The sequence below is a fragment of the Electrona antarctica genome, assembly GCF_951216825.1.
Source record: "Electrona antarctica genome assembly, chromosome: 7".
Lineage (NCBI taxonomy): Eukaryota > Metazoa > Chordata > Actinopteri > Myctophiformes > Myctophidae > Electrona > Electrona antarctica.
In genome coordinates, this window is record NC_136812.1 from 27,398,647 (window position 1) to 27,423,278 (window position 24,632).

The 24,632-nt window shown below is 40.3% G+C and overlaps 1 protein-coding gene across 1 annotated transcript; it reads right to left on the bottom strand.

The window, feature by feature from the left end:
* Window positions 1-9,941: 9,941 nt before the first annotated feature.
* ak4 (adenylate kinase 4) lies at window positions 9,942-18,079 on the bottom strand. Its single transcript, XM_079505958.1, has 6 exons — window positions 17,840-18,079; window positions 17,494-17,648; window positions 14,924-15,043; window positions 12,978-13,150; window positions 12,536-12,654; window positions 9,942-11,587 (listed from the first exon to the last, which is right to left on the bottom strand). Exons 2-6 carry the CDS (start codon window positions 17,633-17,635, stop codon window positions 11,461-11,463), a joined length of 681 nt encoding a protein of 226 aa, XP_079362084.1. The 5' UTR covers window positions 17,636-17,648; window positions 17,840-18,079; the 3' UTR covers window positions 9,942-11,460.
* Window positions 18,080-24,632: the final 6,553 nt, after the last annotated feature.

A 24,632-nucleotide genomic window follows, 5' to 3' on the forward strand; every position in this document is an offset into this window, starting at 1 on the left:
AGACTTTCTAGTCAGAGAAAGCACAGGACATGACCCCTCCTCCCAAAACCTGAAATCACCAACACATCACCAGAGTCCTGCCTAATATGATTTCTTCATTGTTGCTGTAAGCTGTATTGACAGCAGACATTGTCCCTCAGACCAAGCCAAACCTTTGATAAAACAATTCAAAATTTCAAGATAGATGAATATGGAGTCTTCTATTAAGTTAATGTTCTCTCTCTCTCTCTCTCTCTCTCTCTCTCTCTCTCACACTCTCTCTCTCTCTCTTTTCGTAATGTGTGGCCTCAGTAGAAAAGTGAAGGCGTGCTTCCTTCCTTGGCCTTAGCCCCTGGCAACTGAAACGCTGCATGGTTTGTTAACTGAGGACATGAGTCTGGGAAACCCTTTCAGCAGAGCAGAGTCAAAAGCACAGTGGGACAGGATTCCCAAAAGGGATTTGTGATATCCCTGCAATAACCGGATGCAAAGGGCTGCCATTCCAGGGTTCAGCTTCCTGTGCTGTTAGCCTGTTACTAGTGCAATGGTGCATCCAATATATTTGCCCTTATAGGCCTATATACTCTTTTTGGGATCTGGATGTATATAAGGGAATTGGTTAGACTATTCATTCATGCCCTGATGTCTGATGAGTTCAGTCAAGCCCTTAAAAAAAGCAAAATCAAGCATTCCAAAACAGAAATGGATGTCTTGCATGTTGAAAACATATAGTTTGTGTTGCATGGTTTTATATAGGAATTCATGTCAAGCCTTATAAAGCCCTCTTTTGTTAAACTACAGGCTTATTCCCTGTCAAACTGCACACAAAAACCTTTTGACACAAAGAAAACTGTATACCTATAGCCTATAATTACAATGATATTGGCTATTTCTGATGACTTTGACCTCTCTGTTTCTAGCAGAGTTGTTTCCCTGGTAAAGAAAACAAATACCGTAATCAAATAAGCTTTTATAGTTTTACTCACTGAATTCACCATAATCTTCAAGGGTGGTTGGATTAATGATTAGCTACCCTTGTGAAGGTGAGGCTGGAATTTGCTACAAACCAATTGACAACGCAATGCAAAAGCAGCTGTTGATTGCCTGAAAATTGATTTTTATCATTTTGGTTAATGAATACTGGCTTTTTGGTTTACTGCAGTTCCTTAGTCTGGCATGCTCTAGAACCATTATTATTTCAAAGCAGCATCCTATGGTATCTCGTATAGGCTACGGTATGCTACAATATCTTAACATTGTCGTATAGAGTTGGTTATATCATCATTAATTGAATTTATTTTACACCCAAAGTGAACCCCACCGTATTGCAAAGAAACGGGCTGAAAATGAAATGAATATATCCAAGTAAGCCAACTGTAGGCTACTGCATAACAGGGTGACAATGTTCGCAATATGGAACCAAGTCGGGCAGCAAGCCGCTCATGTGACGTGACGTCGGTGGTGATGCGCCAGTGGCAGTGCGGTATTGGACGGCGGAGAGGACACCGCCGTCAGCTGATGCCACAGAGCCTGCTCTCACGATGATGATAGAAGGGAGTTCCCATTCCCATCCCGATTAAATAAATAGGCATAGGTCAATATTATTTTTACACCAGTCTACTACTGCTGCCTGTGAGCCATTGAAACGAGCAGCACCTTAAACCGTTTTCAGGACTGTAACATAATGCGAAATTAAATCAACCGTGCTATTGGGTTTATCCTGCCTGCCTTTCGCCGGTGACACGAAAAAAGCGAACTCAGCAAATAGAATTTATAGCCATCTGCTACCGCTGTCTTCCTCACGACCTTTAGAGTATAGAGTAATCTCGTAGCTGTATAGCTTGCATGGGTAGGCTATAGCCTAAATAATAACAAGACACACACCAGTCGAAATCCAACAAATCAGAGTGGTTAGGCGATATCTTATCCTACATTTCTCTCGGCATGTTCCAGCCTTTAGGTTTCAGCTGCCTGTCAGCTGTCACCTTAGCATGTTGATTACCTATACGTATTCGGTAAGATCATATATAATCAATCAGACATGACTGACTGACTCGATATAGCCAAATATACAGAAAGGAGAAAACCTCCGAAATAAGATGATGTCTGTCATACGATGCATGCGTTTTCCCTCCATCATGCACGCACCTTGCCCTAAATAGCGCCATGAGAACAGTTGTCAGTTCAGTGTGAGGCCTAATAATAGGAATAATTAACGATAAATAACAGTTGCCGCCCCAATTAATATTAGTAATAATAATGCCTAATAATTATTTCAGTTAATCGTATTTATGACTCAATTACAATTTAACCCATAAGAAGACAGCTGCGGATTCATCATGATTCATGAAGACCGTTTCTGAGATGATGATGAGCGGGATTATGTAACATCCTCCATCTAGACGCACACCACCACGATGCTCTGAGAAAACCAGTGAGTCTCAGTAACCAAATGTGTCACATAGAGCCTATACAACAATTCAGCAGATCATACCTTTTAGAACGCTTTCTACCATTCTCCCTGGAGCTGCCGTGCAGAGTAGACCACTGAGAGAGACCAGTGCTCTGGTAGAGATGCGATTTGGATCCCAGTTGCGCTCAGAAGCACCGACCTTTGATTTGTCATTCGCCGCCACAACCAGTCAAAGGTCAACGTGATATATATGATTATGTGTCCTGTCATTTATAAACACTGCTGCTTTGTTCGAACTTCGAGGTAATTGTCCACTCATCTGTTTGAAAAAAGTGGCAGGACTTGGCTACCACATCATCACATTTTGTCATATGAGTGAGTCTAAACAAGGTATAGCCTCTGCCTATAGGCTATACCGCTACCGCGCTTGGTAGATCTCTAGATGCCATGTATCAGTGTGACCAGACATGACGCGGTGGAGGCGGATATTGTGGATCTGTCCCGATCTGTAAACAGACCTGAAACAGACGAAACTGCGCCGCTCTGCGCTGGTGAGAGGATCCAACACCCATGGTTTAGCTGCACCAGCATCCACATGTGGTAAAACCTGGGATGGAATTAGCCTAATATAGATTTTCAATAATAAATTGACAGACATTATGATTAAATAGGCTAATTAAAAAATAGGCTATAATGGTTCATGAAAATGATTTAGCTAAATTAATTACCTTTTCTTCTGGTGACTATTCTTTACAGAACCATATCTCACATGATAACTAAGTTCTTGTTTAAATGCAATCATGAATAAAAATCTGTACAGTATGTCAGAAATAACTATATGCTATGAGACATAGTTACGTAGCTGTGTAATACTGTGAAAACTCACTTGATGCTCATCCCTGCATCTTTATCAGATTGTGTGTGTGTGTGTGTGTGTGTGTGTGTGTGTGTGTGTGTGTGTGTGTGTGTGTGTGTGTGTGTGTGTGTGTGTGTGTGTGTGTGTGTGTGTGTGCGTGTGTGTGTGTGTCAGTTTTATTAAGATTCTCCAACTTGAAGATAAGGAGTTAGGCTTTGTATCAAACCATGATAAAAGTGTTTTATTGGGTGATGTTTTTCAATGTTGTTTCAATGTTAACATCTTTCAAGATTCAAAATGTTTGTTTGTTTGTTTGTTTGATTGATTGAAGTATTTATGAACAGTTTGCAGGGGGTCATATGGTTATAGGTCTATGTTCTAGGTCTATTATATAGGTCTACCGGTATGTTCCCCAGGTTCTATGTTCCCCTGCAGGTTCTATGTTCCCCACTCACCCGGCCCCCCAAAAAAGGTTCTATGTTCCCCGCTCAACCAATAAGAGGTTCTATGTTCCCCACTCAAAATCTCTAGATGCCTGCATGTACACTAGAACACTAGACATAGTGTTGAAAACCACTGCTCTAGTCTAGTCTATACCACCAAGATGGCCACCAGGATGCCCTTAGGTCGCCCAAAGGGCAGGTTCTGATAGTCATTTCTCCCCATTATGTTCCGTTATGTGTGTAGAGATGATATTAATAATTTGAAATTCAAAATGAATATTTCTTGCATTTTTGGGTGAGCAGGGAACATAGAACCTTTTTAGAGTAAAATGGGGAACATAGAACCTTTATAGCTAAATTGAATTTGGTTGGAAACCCCCTAAACTATCATACTAAGTAGTACGTCATGGTTGTCTAGAAGAATATAGATATATTTATATACTCCCATATTTATATATTTATACCTTTGTAATTTATTGCATTGCATTCTTCTATTGAATATAACCTTGTAAAATGATGGTGAACTAGAAAAAGTGCCCTTCTGGGCACAGGTCTCCACCAGGAGGATAGGACTGTGTGAGATGTTTGGCAAAATGTTTAGGAGTAATATAAACATGTTTTTTTGTTTGTTATTTTTTTGCAACAATTTTCTTCATTTTGTTGAGGAAATGCAGAGCCAGATCACTCATAGCATGAGGATAGAATTCTGGATGAGCAGGACATGTGCAGCATTTCGTACAAAACGGGCCACTCCTGAAAACTTTGGAAGGCAATGTTAGCCAATCAGTGTAGAATCTGAGAAATCCAACAGACTCGTCTTGATCACATGACTACAGAGATCATGTGTACCGATTTGCGTGACATTTGGATGAAATCTGTGCGACTAACATAAGCAATGTGTTTTGCAGAAATCGGCCTCATGGTGGCGCTATAACCGGCAGATGTGGAGGGATGCAGGGACAATGTTTTTCCATGGCCTCTAGGGAGTGCGCATACATAAGTTGTATACAGATCGATGCAGTTATAGCTAAAAACAGGAATTGGCCTGTTATAGCGCCACCTTGAGGCTGATTTGGGGAAGAAATGAGTGGCATGTCGTCCTCGGCCTAGTGGAAATGTGCGTGTATAATTTCACGGAAATTGCACACTGTTTGTGATTTGTGGCATTTTGTTCGAAACGGACCAATCATGTGAGCTTTGGAAGGCAATCTTAGCCAATCAGGATGGAAGATGGGAAATGGTGCAGATCCGTGTTGATCACATGATACACTAGATAGTGTATACCGAATTGTGTGATGTATGGATAAAATGTGTACGAGTAATCTACAGAAATGTGTTTTGCCTAAATCGGCCTCATGGTGGCGCTATAACAGGCCGTTGAGGAATATTTGGGGCAGAGGTTCGTCGTTGGCATCCAGGGAGTGTGTGTGCAAAGTTTGGCATGGATCGGGCCAACGGTGGCAGAGATTATCTGGTAACAGACGGACGGAAGGACGGACGGACGCACACACACACACACACACACGGACGGAGTGCAAAACATACTCTCTCCCCATGCCTTCGGCCTGGTGGAGACAATAAACTACAGTTCACTTTCCAGCCTTGTTGCATCCTTTAATAACCCCTAGACCTAAGGGAATGTAACAGGGGAACATAGAACCTTTTTAGTTGAGTGGGGAACATAGAACCCTGGGAACATAGAACCTTTTTTGGGTAAGCGGGGAACATAGAACCTTTTTTGCGGGGGTAAGTGGGGAACATAGAACCTGGGGAACATTTCAATAAAAGGAGAGAACACACCAATATGGAATAAGCGAATGTTTATTGGAAAGATTTGGCAGCAGTTTAGCAAAATGGCAAAGGCAAAATAATGGCAGGGCATTATTTTGGCGATTAGACTCCAATTGCATTTATTGAATAAGATTAGCTTTTAATAGGGAGAACCCCCCCATTGGAGCATTGAAGTCTAGACGCTGGTGGTGGCAGCTGAGCAGATTAACCTCCTTCCTTCTCAACACTAGATGACAAGGTGGAGTTGGGGATGGAGGTGGGTTGCTTGTTGCAGACTGAAAAGAGAAGGCAAAGTGTCAGAGGCAGAGATATTTAAAGGCGGAGTCCAATCACCTGATTGGCTGCTGCAAAGTGCTAGGATTTGAGAACAGATAATGATGAGCCATGATAGTGCTGAAAGGCCGAATGAAAGCGTTGGTTAAGATCTTCCTTATTGAACCTATGCTAAAAGCTACATATGTACGCTCCCGTTTGCAGAATGGGTATAGCCTACATTTCACATGAGAGCACAACTCAATACAAAGACTTATATATACACTGATAAAGCATTACACTTGTTTACAACAGGGTCCACCATTTTCAATTCATCATAACATTTAGAGACTACAAATATATGTTGTACCCTGTAAAAGGGGAGATCTCAGTAAGAACGCTGGACACTAGTGTTTCCTCTCTGTCAGCAGTATGAGAATGAAACTAGAAAAGACTGTGTACCAATTTGCGTGATGTTTGGACAAAATCTGTATGTGTACTGTCCAAAAAAATGTTTTGCACAAAGCGGCTTCCTGGTGGCGCTATAAGAGGCCAATGTGAAAACCTTGGGGCAGAGGTTCAGCTGTGGCATTCAGCTGTGGCATTGTGGCTTATACATTTAATAAAATTTAATTTTGTCCCAATATATGCAGATGGTGTATGTTAATACAATATAACTTATACAATTGGAGTGTTTTTTGATTGATTGATTGAAGAATTTATTAACAGTTTGCAGAATTACAGTACATTTCAAGCACAAACTCAATACAAAGGCTGTTAACTGTGAGTGGACGACCCAATTAAGCATTACACTTGTTTCCAATAGGGTCCACCATGTTCATGTATGGTTGTATGTGTATGGTTGTATATGCCTACTTTGTCTCCCTGATCTTCTATTGAGACATTTAGATCGTGTCAAAGGTCATGTCTCACCTGCATGCAGAATCTGACACAGATTTTCAGCACTTGCACAGGCTTTAGGCAGGACACTGGTGATGTGTTGGTGATTTCAGGTTTTGGGAGGAGGGGTCATGTCCTTGTTCAAATCCTGTGTAGAAGAGGAAAGTTAATTATAGTGCGGCTTTAAAGGCCATGATTAATTGTCAAACATGAAGCTGTGCTAGTATCAAAAACTGATGATCAATTTTTCTGGGTTAGTTTAATATTTGTATTCCTTGGTCACTTCTACTCCACTACATCTCAGAGGCAAATATTGTACTTTTAGCCACTATAATTAGGCTATTTGAAAACTAGTTATAAGTTACTTTGTATAGATATTACAAAACATACACCAGTAAGATGCCCTGAGGGCGAGAAGTGACCTCGCCCTAAAGGGTCCAAAGGGTACTGAAACAACAGAGCTTCTTAATACAGCACAGTTGAGAAGCAGGAGTTAAACTATTAATCTGGTGTCCTTGAGGTCAGATGTAGAGTTGCTGGCCGGCTCCATATATGCAGATGTAGGTGATGATCCAGTGTTCTCCATGTATGGCTATCCAGGTTTGATGAGGTCAGTGTTGTGATCTTCATATAGGCCTATGGAGATCCAGGTGATGATAGTCAGCTCCACATATGGAGATCCATGTGTTATATCAACTGGTTCATTTGCAAATATGTGAAATGAAATGAAATGAAATGAAATGATTACTATATTTACCCAGGGTATCTGGGCTAAGCTCAAGAACTTGTTTCCAGCCAGGCCCTGCTCATAGAACACATTTCATCGTAGTGGTTCAATGCCTTGTTCAAGGGCACTTCAGCGGTGGTAATTTTAACGTGTCGGACCGCTTATTCGAACTGGCGACCTTCCGGTATCAAGACCGCTCCGCTATCCGTTCGGCCACCGCTGCCACACATCCCTTACAAGTAAACTCAAACAGGAAATTAAATTTGTATTGCTATGTTCTCGCCCATCGCGTCCAAAACTACAATATAACAGTAGCCACAACGTTCATAATGCTCAGTTGCGTTGCGCCGGCCCGTCATATTTACATTGCTCCCAAACTTCTCTGCCATATTTAATTTCATTCACCTCACGCAGAGGCTCACTCACACAACTAACTGCTCACCTTACACGATCTCCCCCTGGTGGCGTTACTCAGTAATTACTATCATTTCAATGGGCATTTGCCGGCCTCTCTCAGCAACCCAAACACACACACTAAAATAACAAAACCAATAATTGTGCAACAACTGCTACTGATACTAATCGATACTTTTACTATATTCAGTGATTTCACTTAATTCAAATATCACTTTATATCACCATATAAGGAGTTCCTCCCTGTCCCCAGTTAACCCCTGGGGTCAAAAAACCTTAGGTTTCGTTTTTGGCTAGAGGGCCCAGCCTTCCTCCAATCATGATCGAGTGGGGTTGGGCCTTGGTGCACGTGCTGTTGGCCTGTCCCCCTAGCCTGGTTAATAAACCAGACCGAATCAGCCGTTGGCAAAAAAAAATTTGCCTGCCGACAGTGTTGTGTGATATTAGTCTGGCTTATTAGCCAGGCTACTGTCCCCCCACTTTAGAGCGTGTGTGCATGTGCACATCTTGTTACCGGGGCGGACCAGTTTTTCCCCCAAATCACCACTGAATGCTCCTTTAAGTAGAGAATGTGAGTAGCTTGTTCACCACTGGGTGCAGCTACCCTCATGTTTATGTTTTGATAAGAATACTAGAATAGTGGTGAACAAGGACAATGATAGGCTGCAGGCATTAGGCAGCCATGAGCAGTGAGCACATTACGCTCCTAGAATTACTTTCTGCTGTCGGGGTAGTGTAAAACACACATAATAGTCTAGTAGCCAAAAAGTGAACCCGGACATGTTGAGTACACCAACGTTTTATGTTAGAAATGTTGAGTATGGGTCCCCAGCATGTAGAAACTGCCGGATGCTAACTTGCATATGTTGAGCAATTTTCATAATTGGCATAATATGTGCCAATTAAGCCCGATGAGTGTTTTCTTGCAAACCTAATGCTTGGAATGGATTCAGCATCATGCAAACCCCCTAGTTTGACATGTCACATGCTACATAAAGCATGATGAAATGTTGAATATTTTGGATATAGGTTGTAATTGGTATGGTCACATATTATGCCAATTATGAAAATTGCTCAACATATGCAAGTTAGCATCCGGCAGTTTCTACATGCTGGGGACCCATACTAAACATTTCTAACATAAAACCTTGGTGTACTCAACATGTCCGGGTTCACAATGGTGCTCTATGGGCTGGCTACTAGACTATAAAAACAGGAGTGAGAAAAACATTTTTTATTGTACTTCAGAGTGCTGTTGCACAACTGCAGGAGGGTGTTCTTATTTGTCTACTTTCAGGGCCATTCATTCCTCATTCTAGACTTGTCATACAGAAAATCTACTAGCTACTAAGTAGCCTACAGTTCGAGTATTATCGCCGCTACTTCATCATATTTTTGAGTATTTGCATTTGACTTATTACAGTATTTGTTATTTTGGTATTTGTCTTAACCAGCTCAGTGGCCTTTTTGTGTCCGCCCTGAGACTGGGAGGTCGGGGTTCGATCCCTGGACAGGTCATACCAAAGACTCAAAAGAAAGGGCACCCAATGCCTCCCTGCTTGGCACTCAGCAGATGCTGTCCCTGTGACTAGTGTCATGTCCAGGGGGTGGGGGTGTACTTGTACACGAAGCTGCATGCTTCACACAGTCACGCTACAGAAACAGGAGATTGGCTCCTGTCCTATATGGCTCAGCAAGGTTTATGTTTTTGACTACACTACAATACAGTATCTACGAAAGGACTCCTAGTTCAAAAATAATTAAAAAAAACTAAAATCTACACGCTCACAACGCAATTTGTTATATTTTCACTTTTTGGGAAAATGTCTAAATTTAATAGGCCTACAGCAATGCATTGACATTTAAAAAAAAATTACTTTGTAATTTGTACTATGTTTAAAAGCATGTACTTCTTTTGAATACTGTACGTAAGTACATTTTTGTTAAGCAGTAGACCTACTTTCCGGGTACAAATTTGACTGACCAACTTTCACTTGCAGTTGAATCATATTTGACGTAAGTATGTATACTTTTTACTGAAGTACTGGGGTGGAGTACTTTATTTGTTGTGAGGAGTAACACAGACACCTGGGCTTGACATTTATCTTCATGTGTGAAAACCAGGATGCATTTCCATTAAATGAAGATTCATCAACAACTACAACCAACAATCAATGTCACTTTTATTCCCTATGTTACATACCGATTACATTTTAGGCATTTAGCAAAAACTCTTATCCAGAGCAACTTACAAAATTATCCCTGTTGTGAATCCACATTTATCTTGAAGGCTAAATGCTCTGAAACATACTGTATATCGTCACTTAATACAACAAACAAAACAATCTGTCATTATATTTCACATAGGAAAGCCAGGTCAATTTTATTCCATAATCTTTGGTCACTTTTATTTATATTTGATACTATAATTCATCAATGACATAAAATCCCTGCTCATAGTACAAAACAAAAAACAGTATATTGCTTTATCTCTCCTACGAGATTAACAACAATCTGAAAATAAATGTTTAACAGCTGACTGTTGTTTTGTTTTTGAGTTCTTTCATGTTGAAAATACCTTAAATGCAAAACAAAAAGCAAAAACAAAAAAAACATCTTGATTATGCTGCTGTTGGTGGCTTCATAAACTCAACATTAAAACTAAAAAGAACATTGATTCGTGTTTAGCTGGTGAATTTGCCCAAGAGTATAATTGAAGTAAAGTGAGGAGAATTTGACTTGGAACATGCAAATGCTATAAAATGTCTTAACATGACTCCTTCATGTGTCAGAACCCTAAAGGTGAGCTATTTTCCCATAACATAACAATCAACATTTCAAATCAGATTAACAATGAACTGCAAATTACTGCAAAACTACTGCACAACATAAAAACATGAATCACTGTAAATAATTCCAAATAGAGAAAATGTAGAGACAGCATTAGAAGGAATGTAACAGTGTTTAAATTTCTACTTCATTAGTATCAAATCCAGCTTCTGAGTTTGCTGGATAGTAGTGACTCAAATGTATTCCTGGAGAACAAGAAGAATCTTGCCACTTTTCTATCCTACCATGTAGTTAACTGCAAGCATGTGGTATACTAGGTCCAAATGAGTCCCTGATTAGACAGCAGGAAGGAAACCCAACCATAGGAGTTGAGAACCACTGCCACAGTGCGTCTGTAGGCCAGGGGAGACCTTCAGCCTGAAGCAGTAAAATGGTGATTTATACTTTTGTTGCATGCTTATGTAGATTGGCTATTTTGGGTGTGTGACACAGTACGCAAGTATAAATCAGTCATTAGTGCAACAGAAGTATTTCAGCACAAAAGGTAAATAATATGTGTACTTTATGTACCTCTGGGAAGGTTTTGGTACTGAGCTGATAAAACAATTTATAAAATACCATGGATAGGAAGTTGTCAGAGACAGTTCTGGATTGCATTTTGCTGAAGCCTCATCCATCTGGTGCTTCAAGCAGACATAATCCCTGCTAATTCTGATTCTGAAAAACCACTGATCCCACACAGAACTATTGCTTTACCAACCATTTGTTTCTTTGTTACTTTGCTCTCCTTTGAGAGTGGCTATGGCTTCTCCATGCAGCTGCCAGTGTTAAAATGATAAAACCTTACATACACAAGGACACAGGAAGGTGTGAGGGGTTACTTGTTTTCATGCTCTCAGGGCATTGGGGAATGGCAGGCGTCTGGTGAATGCGTGTGCATTTTGGTATTGAGGAGAGAGTTGATGTAAGGCCAGATCCGATCTGTCTCTGTACCTGAGAATGAGTGCAGGATACCATGTGACCTGAGAGGAGAATAAAACAAAACAATTCAGGATGCTAGTTTCATTGACAGACAAATTTACCTTGAAGAAGGCAATTTTATTTTAAATAGGTAATTCACAAAGGCTAAAAAGGCACAACATATTTCCATTTTTTTAAATTTAAAAGTAGTCAGTTGGTTGAAGTCTCAGATCCTCTTTAAGTTTACCCCAGCAATATGACTATAAACATTTTTGTTTTGTTTTGCAGCTACCCTCAATGGCTGTGACCTTGTCTTTGTTGACTGTGCTTATGGCAAAATATCATCTTGACTTCAGAAAATATGAAGGTTGACATCAACATCAATGGGGCCATAAACCATGTGGGTGTGACAGGCCGATGATCGCACACAAAATACTCCATGGGAAGTGTAGAAACAGAGAAAGGCAGAAACAGAAAGGGGAATATTCCTTATCCTTGGTTAAATTATGAAATGCCCATCAAAAGCATGATAGTTTCCCTTTCATATAAAAATCACACCCGTGTGAAGTGAGGGGCACTCTTATCATCATACATCACATTTCGTGCTCAACCAATCAAATAATCACAAATGTCATTCCAGCCAATCACAATTTGTAAATGGTAAATGGTGCATTTATATAGCGCCTTTATCCAAGGCGCTTCACATTCACCCATTCACACACACATTCATACACTGATGGCAGCGGAAACCATGCAAGGTACCAACCAGCACATCAGGAGCAATTAGGGGTTCAGTGTCTTGCTCAAGGAAACTTCGACACTAACTCTGGGGGAGCCCGGGTTCGAACTGGCGACCTTGCGGTTACCATCCGGAAACTCTACCCCTGAGCCACCGCCGCCTCACTTTTCTGTCTTCTCTTTTGCGTTTACACAAACCCGGAAAGCTGAAGAGAGTGGACCGCACACTTTTGTTTGTTGTTTCGTAAAGAGGTAGAGAATTATGAACTGACTTGTATAGGTCTATTACAGGCTTGGCCACATCTTTGTAGTGTCTCAGCCTGGCCACCAGGGCCTCCGGTTTGTCATCATCATGCTGTATCAATGGCTCGCCAGTGACATCATCCCTGCCCTGGGGTGGGGACAGCCCAGTCCAACATAACACAACAAGGGACAAAAGATACATGACACTTTGCATTGGCAAGGTTCCTTAACATGATGAAACACAGCATAGTACATCACAAAGTACACACAAAAAAAAACTATCTTTCCTGTCACTCTCCAATCTCCTGGGAACCTCATAAAAGCTGAAATTCCTAGGAAGATGGGAATTAATATTTGGTACTCATTGGTTTCCCTGATAATGTTATGCTATCAAGTCATTTGTTGGATAAATAAGAGGCTATAATCCTACATAGCTAGCATTATTAAATCATGCTTTCAGAATGTCCAGACCGTGACTCTGGGAGGGTTGAATCCCATGTTATAGACCCTTCCACTAGCTGGGTGGACCCAGCGGTCACTCAGTCGATCCTTTAGGGTTTCAAAGGGGATATTGAGGCTGATGACCAGATCCAAATCACACACAGTGTTCAGGGCCCGGGCCTGGCTTAGGGTCCGAGGAAAACCTACGGACAGCAAAGGGAGGAGTAGGTACTAGGTAATTTAACTCTGAGATTGTACAAAATAAATGTAACTAAATTGACATTTACAGGTCAATTTGGTTACATTTGTAATTGTATACTTACACATCGAAATATCATAGGATTTTACTGTGTATGCTTGCTGTGTGTGAGAGAGACAGGAACAGAGGAGCAGCTAATCGACACGTCCATTTGGTTACATCTGTATACTCTGAGTTACAAAGTAAGTGCACGCACGCGGTGTGTGTGTCTGTCACACAGTCACACTCTCAAATGGAAATAAATATACGTTTTGAGTCGACGAAAGTGAAGAATTTTGTACACACTTCAATATATTTATTTACAGTGGTTGCACTTTGTGCACTTATACTACGGTCATGATGACACATCTAAATATCTAACAACAATTATGAACGGAATTGAACTCTACTCTACATGTGTGTTTGTGTGTAGTTAAACTCTGTTTATGTGTGTGCAAACTGTGCATGTCCTTGACTCTTGGGTTGGGGGGTGGGGATATGTTTCACTGACTATCAATATTTGGCATTTGTCAAATTTGAAAGGGTTCAACCTGATAATGTTTGTGTGGTCTTTCCTCCTATGAATATTTTAGTATGTCACTAAGTCAGCTACAAGAGTGACATACATTAATTTGGTCACCATGTCACTCTGGTTATGTGTAACTCAACACTGTAACCATATATTCACAGCAATTACATGTTTTTGTCTTACTGTACAGTATACCAGAATTGGGGAGGGATTTCTCACACCCCATGACTTACAGTAAGAGAAAAAATACCATTGTATGCATTGCATAGTGGACTGTCTGAACTCCCCCGTGGGCTGATCAAATATAACATTTTGTAAAATTAGAGCAGTGCGTTTGTGGTAATTGTTACTTAGAGCCCCTATGAAAGCCACAAACCAGCAGTATATCTCCTGGCCTTGCAAAATGATTAATAGCAGCACAAATTGATGACCGTTTTAATGCATCGTACAGTAGAAGTATACAGGTCTCAAAATATTAGCACTTTTCAGACTGGATCATCCATAGTTCATATGAATGATGGACGACATGCTGTTTAACATTTACTTTAAAGTATATACAGTTCTTTTGAACAATATCAAAGTAGTAGTGAGTTGTTTTTATTCTTATTACATCACCAGTCTATACTCTAAATAATTAATATGATGTAACGGTTGAAAGCATGCAGATGCCTATTGAAGAATCCCTTCCTGCACCAGGTAAGCAGATAGTTCATTATATGGGACGGCATTATGGAAGATATTGAGGTCAACCTATTCACTTTGCTCAGTAATTCAATGTGCATGTGGCACTGTGAAAGGGAGATAAAGACCATGCTGGAGTAGTTTTCTTTATGCACTTTGTGGCCATAAGTGGCCATTATACTCAACATAATCCAATGGTCTACTGTTCGACAGTAATGGTCCTGAAAATAACATTATTAATATGAAAAAAATGAAAGGAGATTAAAATAAGATGGTGATTCATCAAATGACTGAGTCATTCAAAGTGGCTTGACCAGCCTGGGTGTGTACTGTACTGTACAGTACATTACTTTAAAAAGAAAATCTATTAAAATCTTTCATTCCCACTATTGTCTGTACTGTTTGGCCCCTTTCACTTTCCTGTCAAGTAGTAAATACTACAATAAAAAATATACGGTATTACATTTTGTATTCATTTGTTTTCATTTGCAATAGTCCAGTGAGAATGAATGGAGGTTTGGTTCTTACCATCCAGAAGGAAACTCATGTTAGTCAGCTGTTCCAGTCTGGGCAGCATGAGTCTAGTCATGACATGGTCCGGCACCAACAGGCCTCGCTGCACATAATTTTTCACCGTTAGACCTGCCTCTGGTAGACAGATGAAGAAAGACAATAAATACTTGCCCCCAGGCACATGCACACATAGACACCAAAGGAAGCTTGAGCCCCTGCCTGTGCACAGACTGCACACAGACATCAAAGGGGGTTTGAGCCCCTGCCTTTTTACTCGCCTGTGACACGCCATGTTGTGAGCTTGTAGATCTATATTTGCCAAAAGTGCCCTTTTAGGGATTTTCAGCCCCTGCCTCTCTAACATTCTCTGCATGTCCCCGCTTGCCTCGGATAGACTACTACATCATTAACGTATTTGTTTGTAACACAGAGCGTACAAATGTCCATTCGGCCATTTGCTTTTGACACGAAGAATGCACATCAGCCAAAGAAATGCAATAAACAAAAGGAGAGACTGGTTAATGACCGGTGTCCCTCCCTAACGACTTGAAAAGCAAAAGAGAAGAAAACTTAACACCAATAACTATGACCGACTTTATTATTATAACTTACCGGCATCTTCCAAAACATTATTGTTTTTTTCTTCTCCTGCCAAAAATAGCTGTTCTGGCAGTCGGTTTTCGTGAAACGTGGCAACATGGTAGAGGGCCATGACAAACGGTGACTATGCAAAGCCCATGACCATTGGCCAAAGGGTGGCGCTATAGCACTGAATTGAAAATGCAAACTTTGAACGTGCATAGCTCATGAACCGTTGGCAATGACACTTTGATACACATATGTGTCTCCTCATGCCGAACAACTTTCTTGTTCTGACTTTTGACATCTGACCTTTAGATCACCCGCCATTTTGAATTATATGAAAAACAGTTCAAATGTATCTCCTCCCAGGATCTTTGATCAAAATGCACAAAAACGTCTACACGTGAACTTTGGACCTATACGGACAAAAAAAATCGTAGTACATTTTTCTTCTGCCTATAATACATACATGCAGCGTCATATGCTTATGTCACTTTACAGTATAGTAGTATACAAGTCGACAAGTAAGCTCCGCCCTCAGATTTACCGCCATTTTGAGCAGTTTGAAAAATGCTTATACCTGATTTCCTGCCTGGATATTTGAGAAATTTGCGTGAAACGTCCTACACACAATCTATGGACCATTATCTGAAATCCCGGTTGAAGAGAAGTTTGTACGTGAAAACATGAACATCGAACACACTGTAGTAAATGGACAATGATCCCATAAACAAGGACACACATAATTGTTATCAAAAACACTGCATGATTTTGCTGTTTACAATGCAGTAACTGATTGTCTCTGTGTAGCTCAGTCAGTAGAGCTCTTGCCCTTGGACCACAACGTGGAGTCTAATTTGTGCATATTGTTCTTATTGCGTATCGTCTTCTTTCTTGGTCCCTCCTTATCGCTGCTTGCAGCTATATTATTATAGTTATTATTATAGTTAATAATAAATAACAATAAGTACCCACTCTATGCCCAAACAGCACCAGTCGCAACTCCTTGCAATTAGTCACAACTCCTTGCAACAAAACAGTTTTAAGGTCAACCGCATGCACAACTCCTTGCAACTGCCATTGGGGATAAAGGTTGCAAGTAGTTGCATGGCGAATCATTGGTGCGGTTTGGGCTTTAGGCATAAACCAACATAAACTCACCAACTAAACAGTGTACAATATTCTGCTGTGCTATTTTGTGATATTCTAGTAATTAGCCTAAGATTTAGACTCTCGTAGATGTATTTCATTAACTCTGACATGTCAGAATCGATAAAATACATATGAGTCTAAATCTTATAGGCTAATATTCTAATCACAGAATGCAATTCCAGCCCAGGCACAGCAGTGGATTAGTGAATCTTGGCCATTGTTTTAGAAGCTGTAAACTGAAACTTTAGCTGCTGGATCTTGCAAGGAAACATTTAAATGGTTACTGTATAATTATAGTCCTGCACATGTGTTTTTTAAGCTCTCTTGTCATGAATGAACACAAACTTCATTACTGTTGGTGGTGTATATATCAAGTGAGATCTAGCTGGACATGTGGCCAGACAATAACATACCATTCCCATGAAAGCAAGAAAGTAGTATCAAGGTCATTATCAATTTGATCAATGTTCAAATAATCTATGTTGGGCATAGGCGTAGTGGAGTGCAAACAAGGATATCAGTATAATGAGGCCGTCCCCTCACCATAGGGTAGCCTACAGCAGGGTTTAAAAAAAACTTAAAAAGAAGCTAAAGTCTTGGCGTTATGCCAGGCAGAAGCTTCACCTCGCCTGAACTGCATTGCTGTCGGGAGTTTGAATATAAGCCAAATAATACAAATAAATGAGTAATAATTATAATTATTCAGCTTCTTCTTCATTATTTGTCGAATTTATTAGGGATATAGAGCCATTTGTATTATTTTTGTTTTTATACTTAAATTAGGCTAGGCTATTGCATTGCAAACAAACGTTCAGACACATGTATCTCAATATTATTGACCAAGGCCATACCTGTATTTGCAGCTATTGCCTCCCGCAGAAAATGACCACTGGACAAATATTGCAGACCAAAACTTTGTGCAATCCTTTTCGATATGGTCCCCTTTCCCGAACCTGGTGGACCCATGATAGCAGCTCGGAATAATTTGGCCATTCTCCAAAACAGCCTGCATATGTGACACAAATAGGAAACAAAACGATTGCTCTGCTGCATATCAGTTTATACACTGCATATCGTGGAAAAGCCCATTGTCCGAAAAGATAACAGTTAATCCAAACCTTCCCTAGTTTCATGCACGAATAAAAGATCTTACAATGAATGCACGACATTATGTGATTGACTTTAGTTTTATCTTACCAATTCAACTGGTTCTTATCTCTGGAATCTAGTGAGCTCTACCTCTACACAGAGATCGATCGCTCTCTGCAAACATTGGCTATATCCTCCCCACAGAGACTGCTTGAGCTTGACTCTGATGGAAGTTAAAAGACGTTTTTTCCCTTCTCAGCTCTCTGTCGAGGACACCAACTTGCCTACGTCTTTAAGGGGGAAAAAAGTTTTCTCTGCGAATGAATGAGGGAGCTTCCACAACGCCCTATTTTTCTGTGACCCCTCCACCCCCCCGACACATCATCCAGAAAAAATGCGGACGGTTCTGCGCAGGAACTTCGCAGAGTAGTGTGGTTATTGTAGTCCTTTAACAGTACTGCAGGCCAGTATGCCTACATGGGTTCCGCCAATAGCCTACCTAAGAAAACGGAGACTTTTAAAAGTAGCCTATCCGATTCTCCTGTGGCTGTTTGTAAATTAATGAGGTGATCTAAAGTCAATGGATATAGCCTAGGCCGCCTAATTAATTAATGTTAGAAAAATGGGAGAGGGAGGACTAGTATGGGGTCGGGTCATAGAGTTTCTTGAATGGCACCTGAACGTTCGTGAATCCACTTCAGCGAAACCTCCCTGGTATTTTCTGAGATGATGATGAGAGGTAGAATATTATCATACACGTAAGCAACTGGATACAAATACATGAATGTGTATACTATAGTCTATATTTATACCGTTTTGTTCAAAGAGATGCTGTTTAGGCAACATCTGAATAATAGGCTATTAATTGGTTAATGAGTGAGATTCGACATTCCAACACTTGTTGACAGCCTGGCTCTGTGATCAAAGCGAGAAGCACGTATTTTGATGAGCTAAACCTCCTACGCCAAGGCAAGTCTGTATCCACAGTCCACACACTGACTGGTCACTGCCACTTACTGGCGCAAAAACACGAGGCACGCAGTCTTTCCACGCAACATTTGCGGACAGATCGGAATATACTTGTTGCGAGCCATACGGCGGCGGCAGTGTCCAAAGCTGTCAAATGCAGCGCACACACTACACAGCCTGGTGTCTCCTCCTGGCAGTCAGCTGAAACCTGACGATTCCATCAGACGAATAACTTGGACGATTAACACTATTTTTTTTTACACAACTCGTTTTGCGCGAAGACCCGGAAGCCTTTTTTCCATCATTATAATTTTGTCACATGGCTTTGGGGATTTCAATAACAACAAAAAATGGCGACAATCACGTTGGTCTGTGTGGTCTTGCTGCGTCATTAAACATATTCATGTAAACACGGGAATTAAACTGAAGATTTAAAGGTAAGTTAAGCTAAAATGGTCTGATATTGAACAGTAAATTATAGTAAATAAGAATACATGGTGTTATTTTTGAATCGTTGCACAACATGCTGTTTGTTTTTTACCTAGAAAGGGGTGTGCGTAACGCTGGGCGTTAACGTTTGGCTGCTCAATAATACGATTCAATACAACGATAACATTGCACAGATATTTCGCCTTCTTATAACGCATGCATTGTTTAATACAAGCAGGCATATTTTATGTACAGCCATGAACAGCAGCCTGATTTTGGTTTGTATAAACTTTTGTTTATTTATAGAAAACAGCAACAAGCTTTGGCACCATGCAGAATTTAAATCATGTTGTTTTGCTTGCTGTCAGTCACTTAAACTGTGGGAGAGAGCATGCCCATTGATGCATGTATAGGCTCATACTGTTATTTACATTTGTAATTTATATAAAGGAGTTTGCAATAGTGGCGCTTTTATTAACCTATAGGATTATAGGCATTAAGGCGCTGTTAGACAATGAATAATAGTTCGTCTTACGTTTTACATTATTGCATAATGCAGATTTTTGATATACAACACATTTTTGGCAAGTACTGTTTTGGCTGTGTGTGTGTGTGTGTGTGTGTGTGTGTGTGTGTGTGTGTGTGTGCGCGCGCGCGCGCGCGCGTGCGTGTGTGAGACAGGGACAGAGGACTCGGAGCAGCTAATCGAGTTGTTTACATCAAGTGCAGAGGGCGGACTGATTCAGGGAGGAGTCTGCTTCACAGCGCGACGCGACTGGACTGCTGGAGAGGCTTCTCGCCCCGAGGAGGCGGAGTCCTGAAAGAACCATAACAAGTCTGACATCACTCAGTGCTGTGGTTGGTATGAATTATATGGAGCTTCTACAAGGGCGGAAAACACATCTTTGCATGACCATACATTGTTTTGTCAGCATTTTTTTTAAAATGCTGCTTGTTCTGTATAAAACTGTAACTGTGTGTGTGTGTGTGTGTGTGTGTGTGTGTGTGTGTGTGTGTGTGTGTGTGTGTGTGTGTGTGTGTGTGTGTGTGGGGGTCATCTATTTTCTATTTTCTCACGATTGCTGCCCATAAAGTAAGTGCACATTAGAGCAGAGGTTTGCCATTGAACTTTACATAATTAATTAATTATGCTTAGGCTTTTGTCATTTTCCTTACCGCAAGTCATATCCTTCTGATTTCCACCATTCCTTATGTTATTCACATTATTTCATCATATCGCTAGAATAAGAATAATGATGTCTATATTGCGGTACATCATTATTCTTATTCCTTGCTAATCTAACCTGCTGCTACAGGGTCAACGACACAGGTCCCCTCACTGCACTGACTGCACATATTAGCCTATAGAGTTTAAACAAAACCCTTTAATCCAGACTTTTGAGTTGGTGCTTCGGACTTTAAGTTCGGAGTCATCACATCCTTTCTTGAATTTACAGTTATTCCTTACTATTATTAATCACTTAGGGCAAGGTGTGTACCTTTTTGTTTATTCCGTTTTTTCTTTCTTCTTCAGGCTTTCCTTTGAAAATATGAAATATTTTGGATGTCCACATGTACTTTTCCTGTCTTAGGTAGCATTTGATTGGTCCACAGTGTTTTATCCATTCTTTGAGGTCTGAATCCCCTGTTCCAGGGCAAAGTCCACCTTGTTGGTAACCAATGTTAGGAAAGTTACTTAAACAAAAGTAATATATTACATATTAACTTTCATGTCAAATATTGTTAACCTTACATGATTATAGTGTGGAGATTAGTGTATTGTATTATTTGCTACACTACATTTGGATACTTACATAAACATACACATGCTGGTGAGAATAACAACAGAAAACATTCAGCAGAGGGATGGACAGAGAGAAAAGCAGACGGATGACTGGATGGATGCCACATGTCAACAACACAAGACAGAGAGGAGGAATGGGCTGCTAGATTTTAATGGCTCCCCTGGTTCAGTTATCACGGTGCTGATGCTGTCCCAATAGAAGGTACAGTACTGTGATAACTGAAGGATGGCTGCCACCTTGACACTAGAACAATGGATCATCAATTAAGTTGAATCACCCCGGCACTTTACAAATCAAACGTCAAGGTACGGTACTGTTACTAGAGGACACATTGAGCTAAGAAACGTTTGACTGCATATTACATTAAATTACATTGGAAATATTTAGCCCTAAACAGTGGAACATCCTGTGTATCAAAAAAGAGATAAAATAAAGAAAAACACTTCTGTCTTTGTTTATATTATTCCTAGAACACACACAATCATTGGTAAAATGGAAGTGAAAATTGACACTATAATAGATATATCTTTGATACTGCTTTATTGTGTATATATATTGTATATATAACACTACCATAACATAGGCCTAACATTTATGAAAAAACAGTTGTAGGAAGCTATTTATTCCTTGAAGCTTCTTTATCCACATTTTTAAGATGTTACTCAAATGGGTTAATTTTGATGCTCATGCATTTTATAAAATGGGTTTATTGATAGTTAATTGATTCAGTTTTACATAGACATGGTGATACGATATATCCATTGTGTGTACCATTGTATTTATTTCTGTCCATACTATATAGACAAACGTTTCTGGAAAACAAACCTTACTAGTCCTTACTGTTGTCAACAGAGGGAGCTTCCACACTGTGCCACAGTGTTGGAGATGCATGTTGTGGACTGCATGGATGTTGAATGCCTCTGTATAATTTTGTATAATACTTGCAGAAACCTCAATAATGAATAGGTTGATATTGTTATGGGTAAGATTCAAAATCTACTAATGTGCTGTGCTTTTGCTTTCCATTTAGTTTATGTAAAGACAAGTGTAAAAATGCAACATTTATTACATTCATTGCACTATTACTGTAGGCCTATAGGCTACTTGTAAAACATAATTTGGGAATTTGGAATTTGTTAGGTATGAAAAATAGCACAATATATGAATTGACCAGGACTAGGCTAGTTAAAAGTGTTGTTAAATTCCAATACACCATGGATCCTGGGTTTAAGTTATATTACGTTATGTAAGTTTCTTTAACCAAAATCAAATCATGGCTTGTGTGTGTGTGTACTGCATGTAGGCCTACTAGTAACTACAGTATACGAATATCATACATGTACACGGTATACAGAACCACCCTATTGGCGGGGCAGTTTGTTTAATGCCGCGATGGCTCAGGGGACAAAACTCCTGCTTTTTCCATGGCAAGGTATCTTTGTCCAGATGGCATGAGGTTAAAAAAGCGATACAGAGGATGATCAGTGTCATTTGATATTGAAAGTGCTAACCGTGTGATGGCCTTAATTGTTCACATCAGAAAGTGTGGGTGTAGGGAGTCCGATGATCTTGGAAGCAATATGGGAAATACTGAAAAGTTTGTTTCTGTTGGCATGGGCAGTATGGTCAGATCAACATATGGAATAGGTCAGCATATATGGAGATCTAAGGGTGGCAGCGGTGGCAGGGTGTACAGGGTTTGATGAGGGCCCAGGTAGGGCCGGGCCTTAATTTTCGTGGCCTGTTGAGAACTCTAGTTTTCGCCGGCTGCCGGGCGCGGCTGCACAAATAACTTTGGGGCAGGCCCGTCTAGAGTTTAAATGGACAGGTATCAGTCAAAGGGGAAGGATGGATGGGGAAGGATCAACATATGGAATGTCAGAACAGGTTCTGACATATATCCATATACTAATATTGATGACATCAGGGATCTCCATATATGGGCTTATTTGCGACAGCAGGTTGCATTTACTATATGATATGACCCCTGATTTATTATCATCCCTGATGATGTCATAGTGATGTCATGAGACCTATGTCATAGTGATGTCACGAGACGTGGCCACAATATATGGGGGCTTTCCCCATGTATAAACCGCAAGGTTTCCATAGTTAACTGCGACCAGTTAACTGCATCGCAATGATGCAGTTGATAATACCGTATGCATTTTGTTTTGTCTTCTGTTGTTGCCTCTATTGAGCTGTTCAATTCAAATGTCATGAGCATTTAACCGGTATCACTATTTGGTGGTGCAGCAGATGGTAACTGAATCCATGCATACATTTGTATGGAGACAGTTGGACAAACAGAAGGCAGAACATTTATATATAAACTAAACAAAATAGGTCCCAGTATTGATCCCTGAGGAACCCTAATGTTGCAGTTGAGATATGATGACTGAGTGTTACCAATACGAACGCTTTGGTTCCTGTTTGTTAAATATGAACTCCTCAATTTGACTGCTTCAATAGAAAAGTTAAATAAAGAGAGCTTTGACAAGAGTACCTGATGTTTCACCGTATCAAAGGCCTTTTTAAGGTCCAGAAATACGGCTTACAGCACCCACTATATGCCACCTGCATCTAACTTTGACTTTACACTTTCCAAAAAGTAACAGTAACAGTGAAAACCGAACTGCAGTGGGTGCAGAGGATTGTGGTCTGAGTTCAAATGAGCGGTTAGTTGTTGGGCCACCCATTACTCTGCCACTTTGGACACAACAGGTAGAATGCTAATTGGTCTATAGTTAGCCACATTTGTTTGGTCCCCAGCCTTAAAAATGGGTTACAATAGCTTTTTTCCAGGCACTTGAGTAAACAAAAACAACCATGCTATTTTCGTGCTCATACCCAGGCACCCAGCCACCCACCCACCCATACACATAGCTCCGTAAGGGAGTGGTTGCACCACTCAAAAAATCAGGCTGTGTGAACTATAGATTCATTGTTGTAGCTGTACTGTACTGTGGTCTGTATACTGTATTGTAGTGCATTGTGCTCTCTATACTGTACTGCCACTTTAGGTGGTGCAGCTTTCCGTGCTTGGACATACATACAGACACAGGGACAGACAGAGCGGAGGCACTGCTCAAAAATCACAACCCTATTATTAGTTTCAATACTGTTATTATATTATTCTATATACAATATTAATTTAATGCCTGAGATGGGACAAATTGGACAATGTTTTTTTGTCCCATTTCACATGTTTTCAAACATAGGCCACAATAGAAACACAGCTTTTGAAAATAGCAGATCTGCACATTCTGAATTCTTTCACCTGGTTCCCTTTCATCATAGTCAAGAGTAAGGCATTAGCATGTGAGCCATGTGGCTGAGTTGGTCTAAAGAGTTATCCAGTATTCCTGTGCATCTGGACCTATATGGGCACGTGACAACACCACTATTCAACCTCCCACCTTGTTATAGGCCTACATGTTTAATATCAAGATAATGTAGGCCTATATTCAAATTAGAGATTAATATCAATAGCCTAAGGTTATACAACCGGGCTAAAATGAAAGCAGATTAAGCTTTGAACAAAACAGAGAAGATGATGGTCCTAAATTATTAACAAACCCTCTAATTTAGTAATTTCCTATAGCTGACCTCTTCTTGGGAAATGCATGTCTGTCAATTGTCATACATCTTGGAATGGAAGGCATATAGGATAAGGATGGGAAGTCCCTTTATGTTAA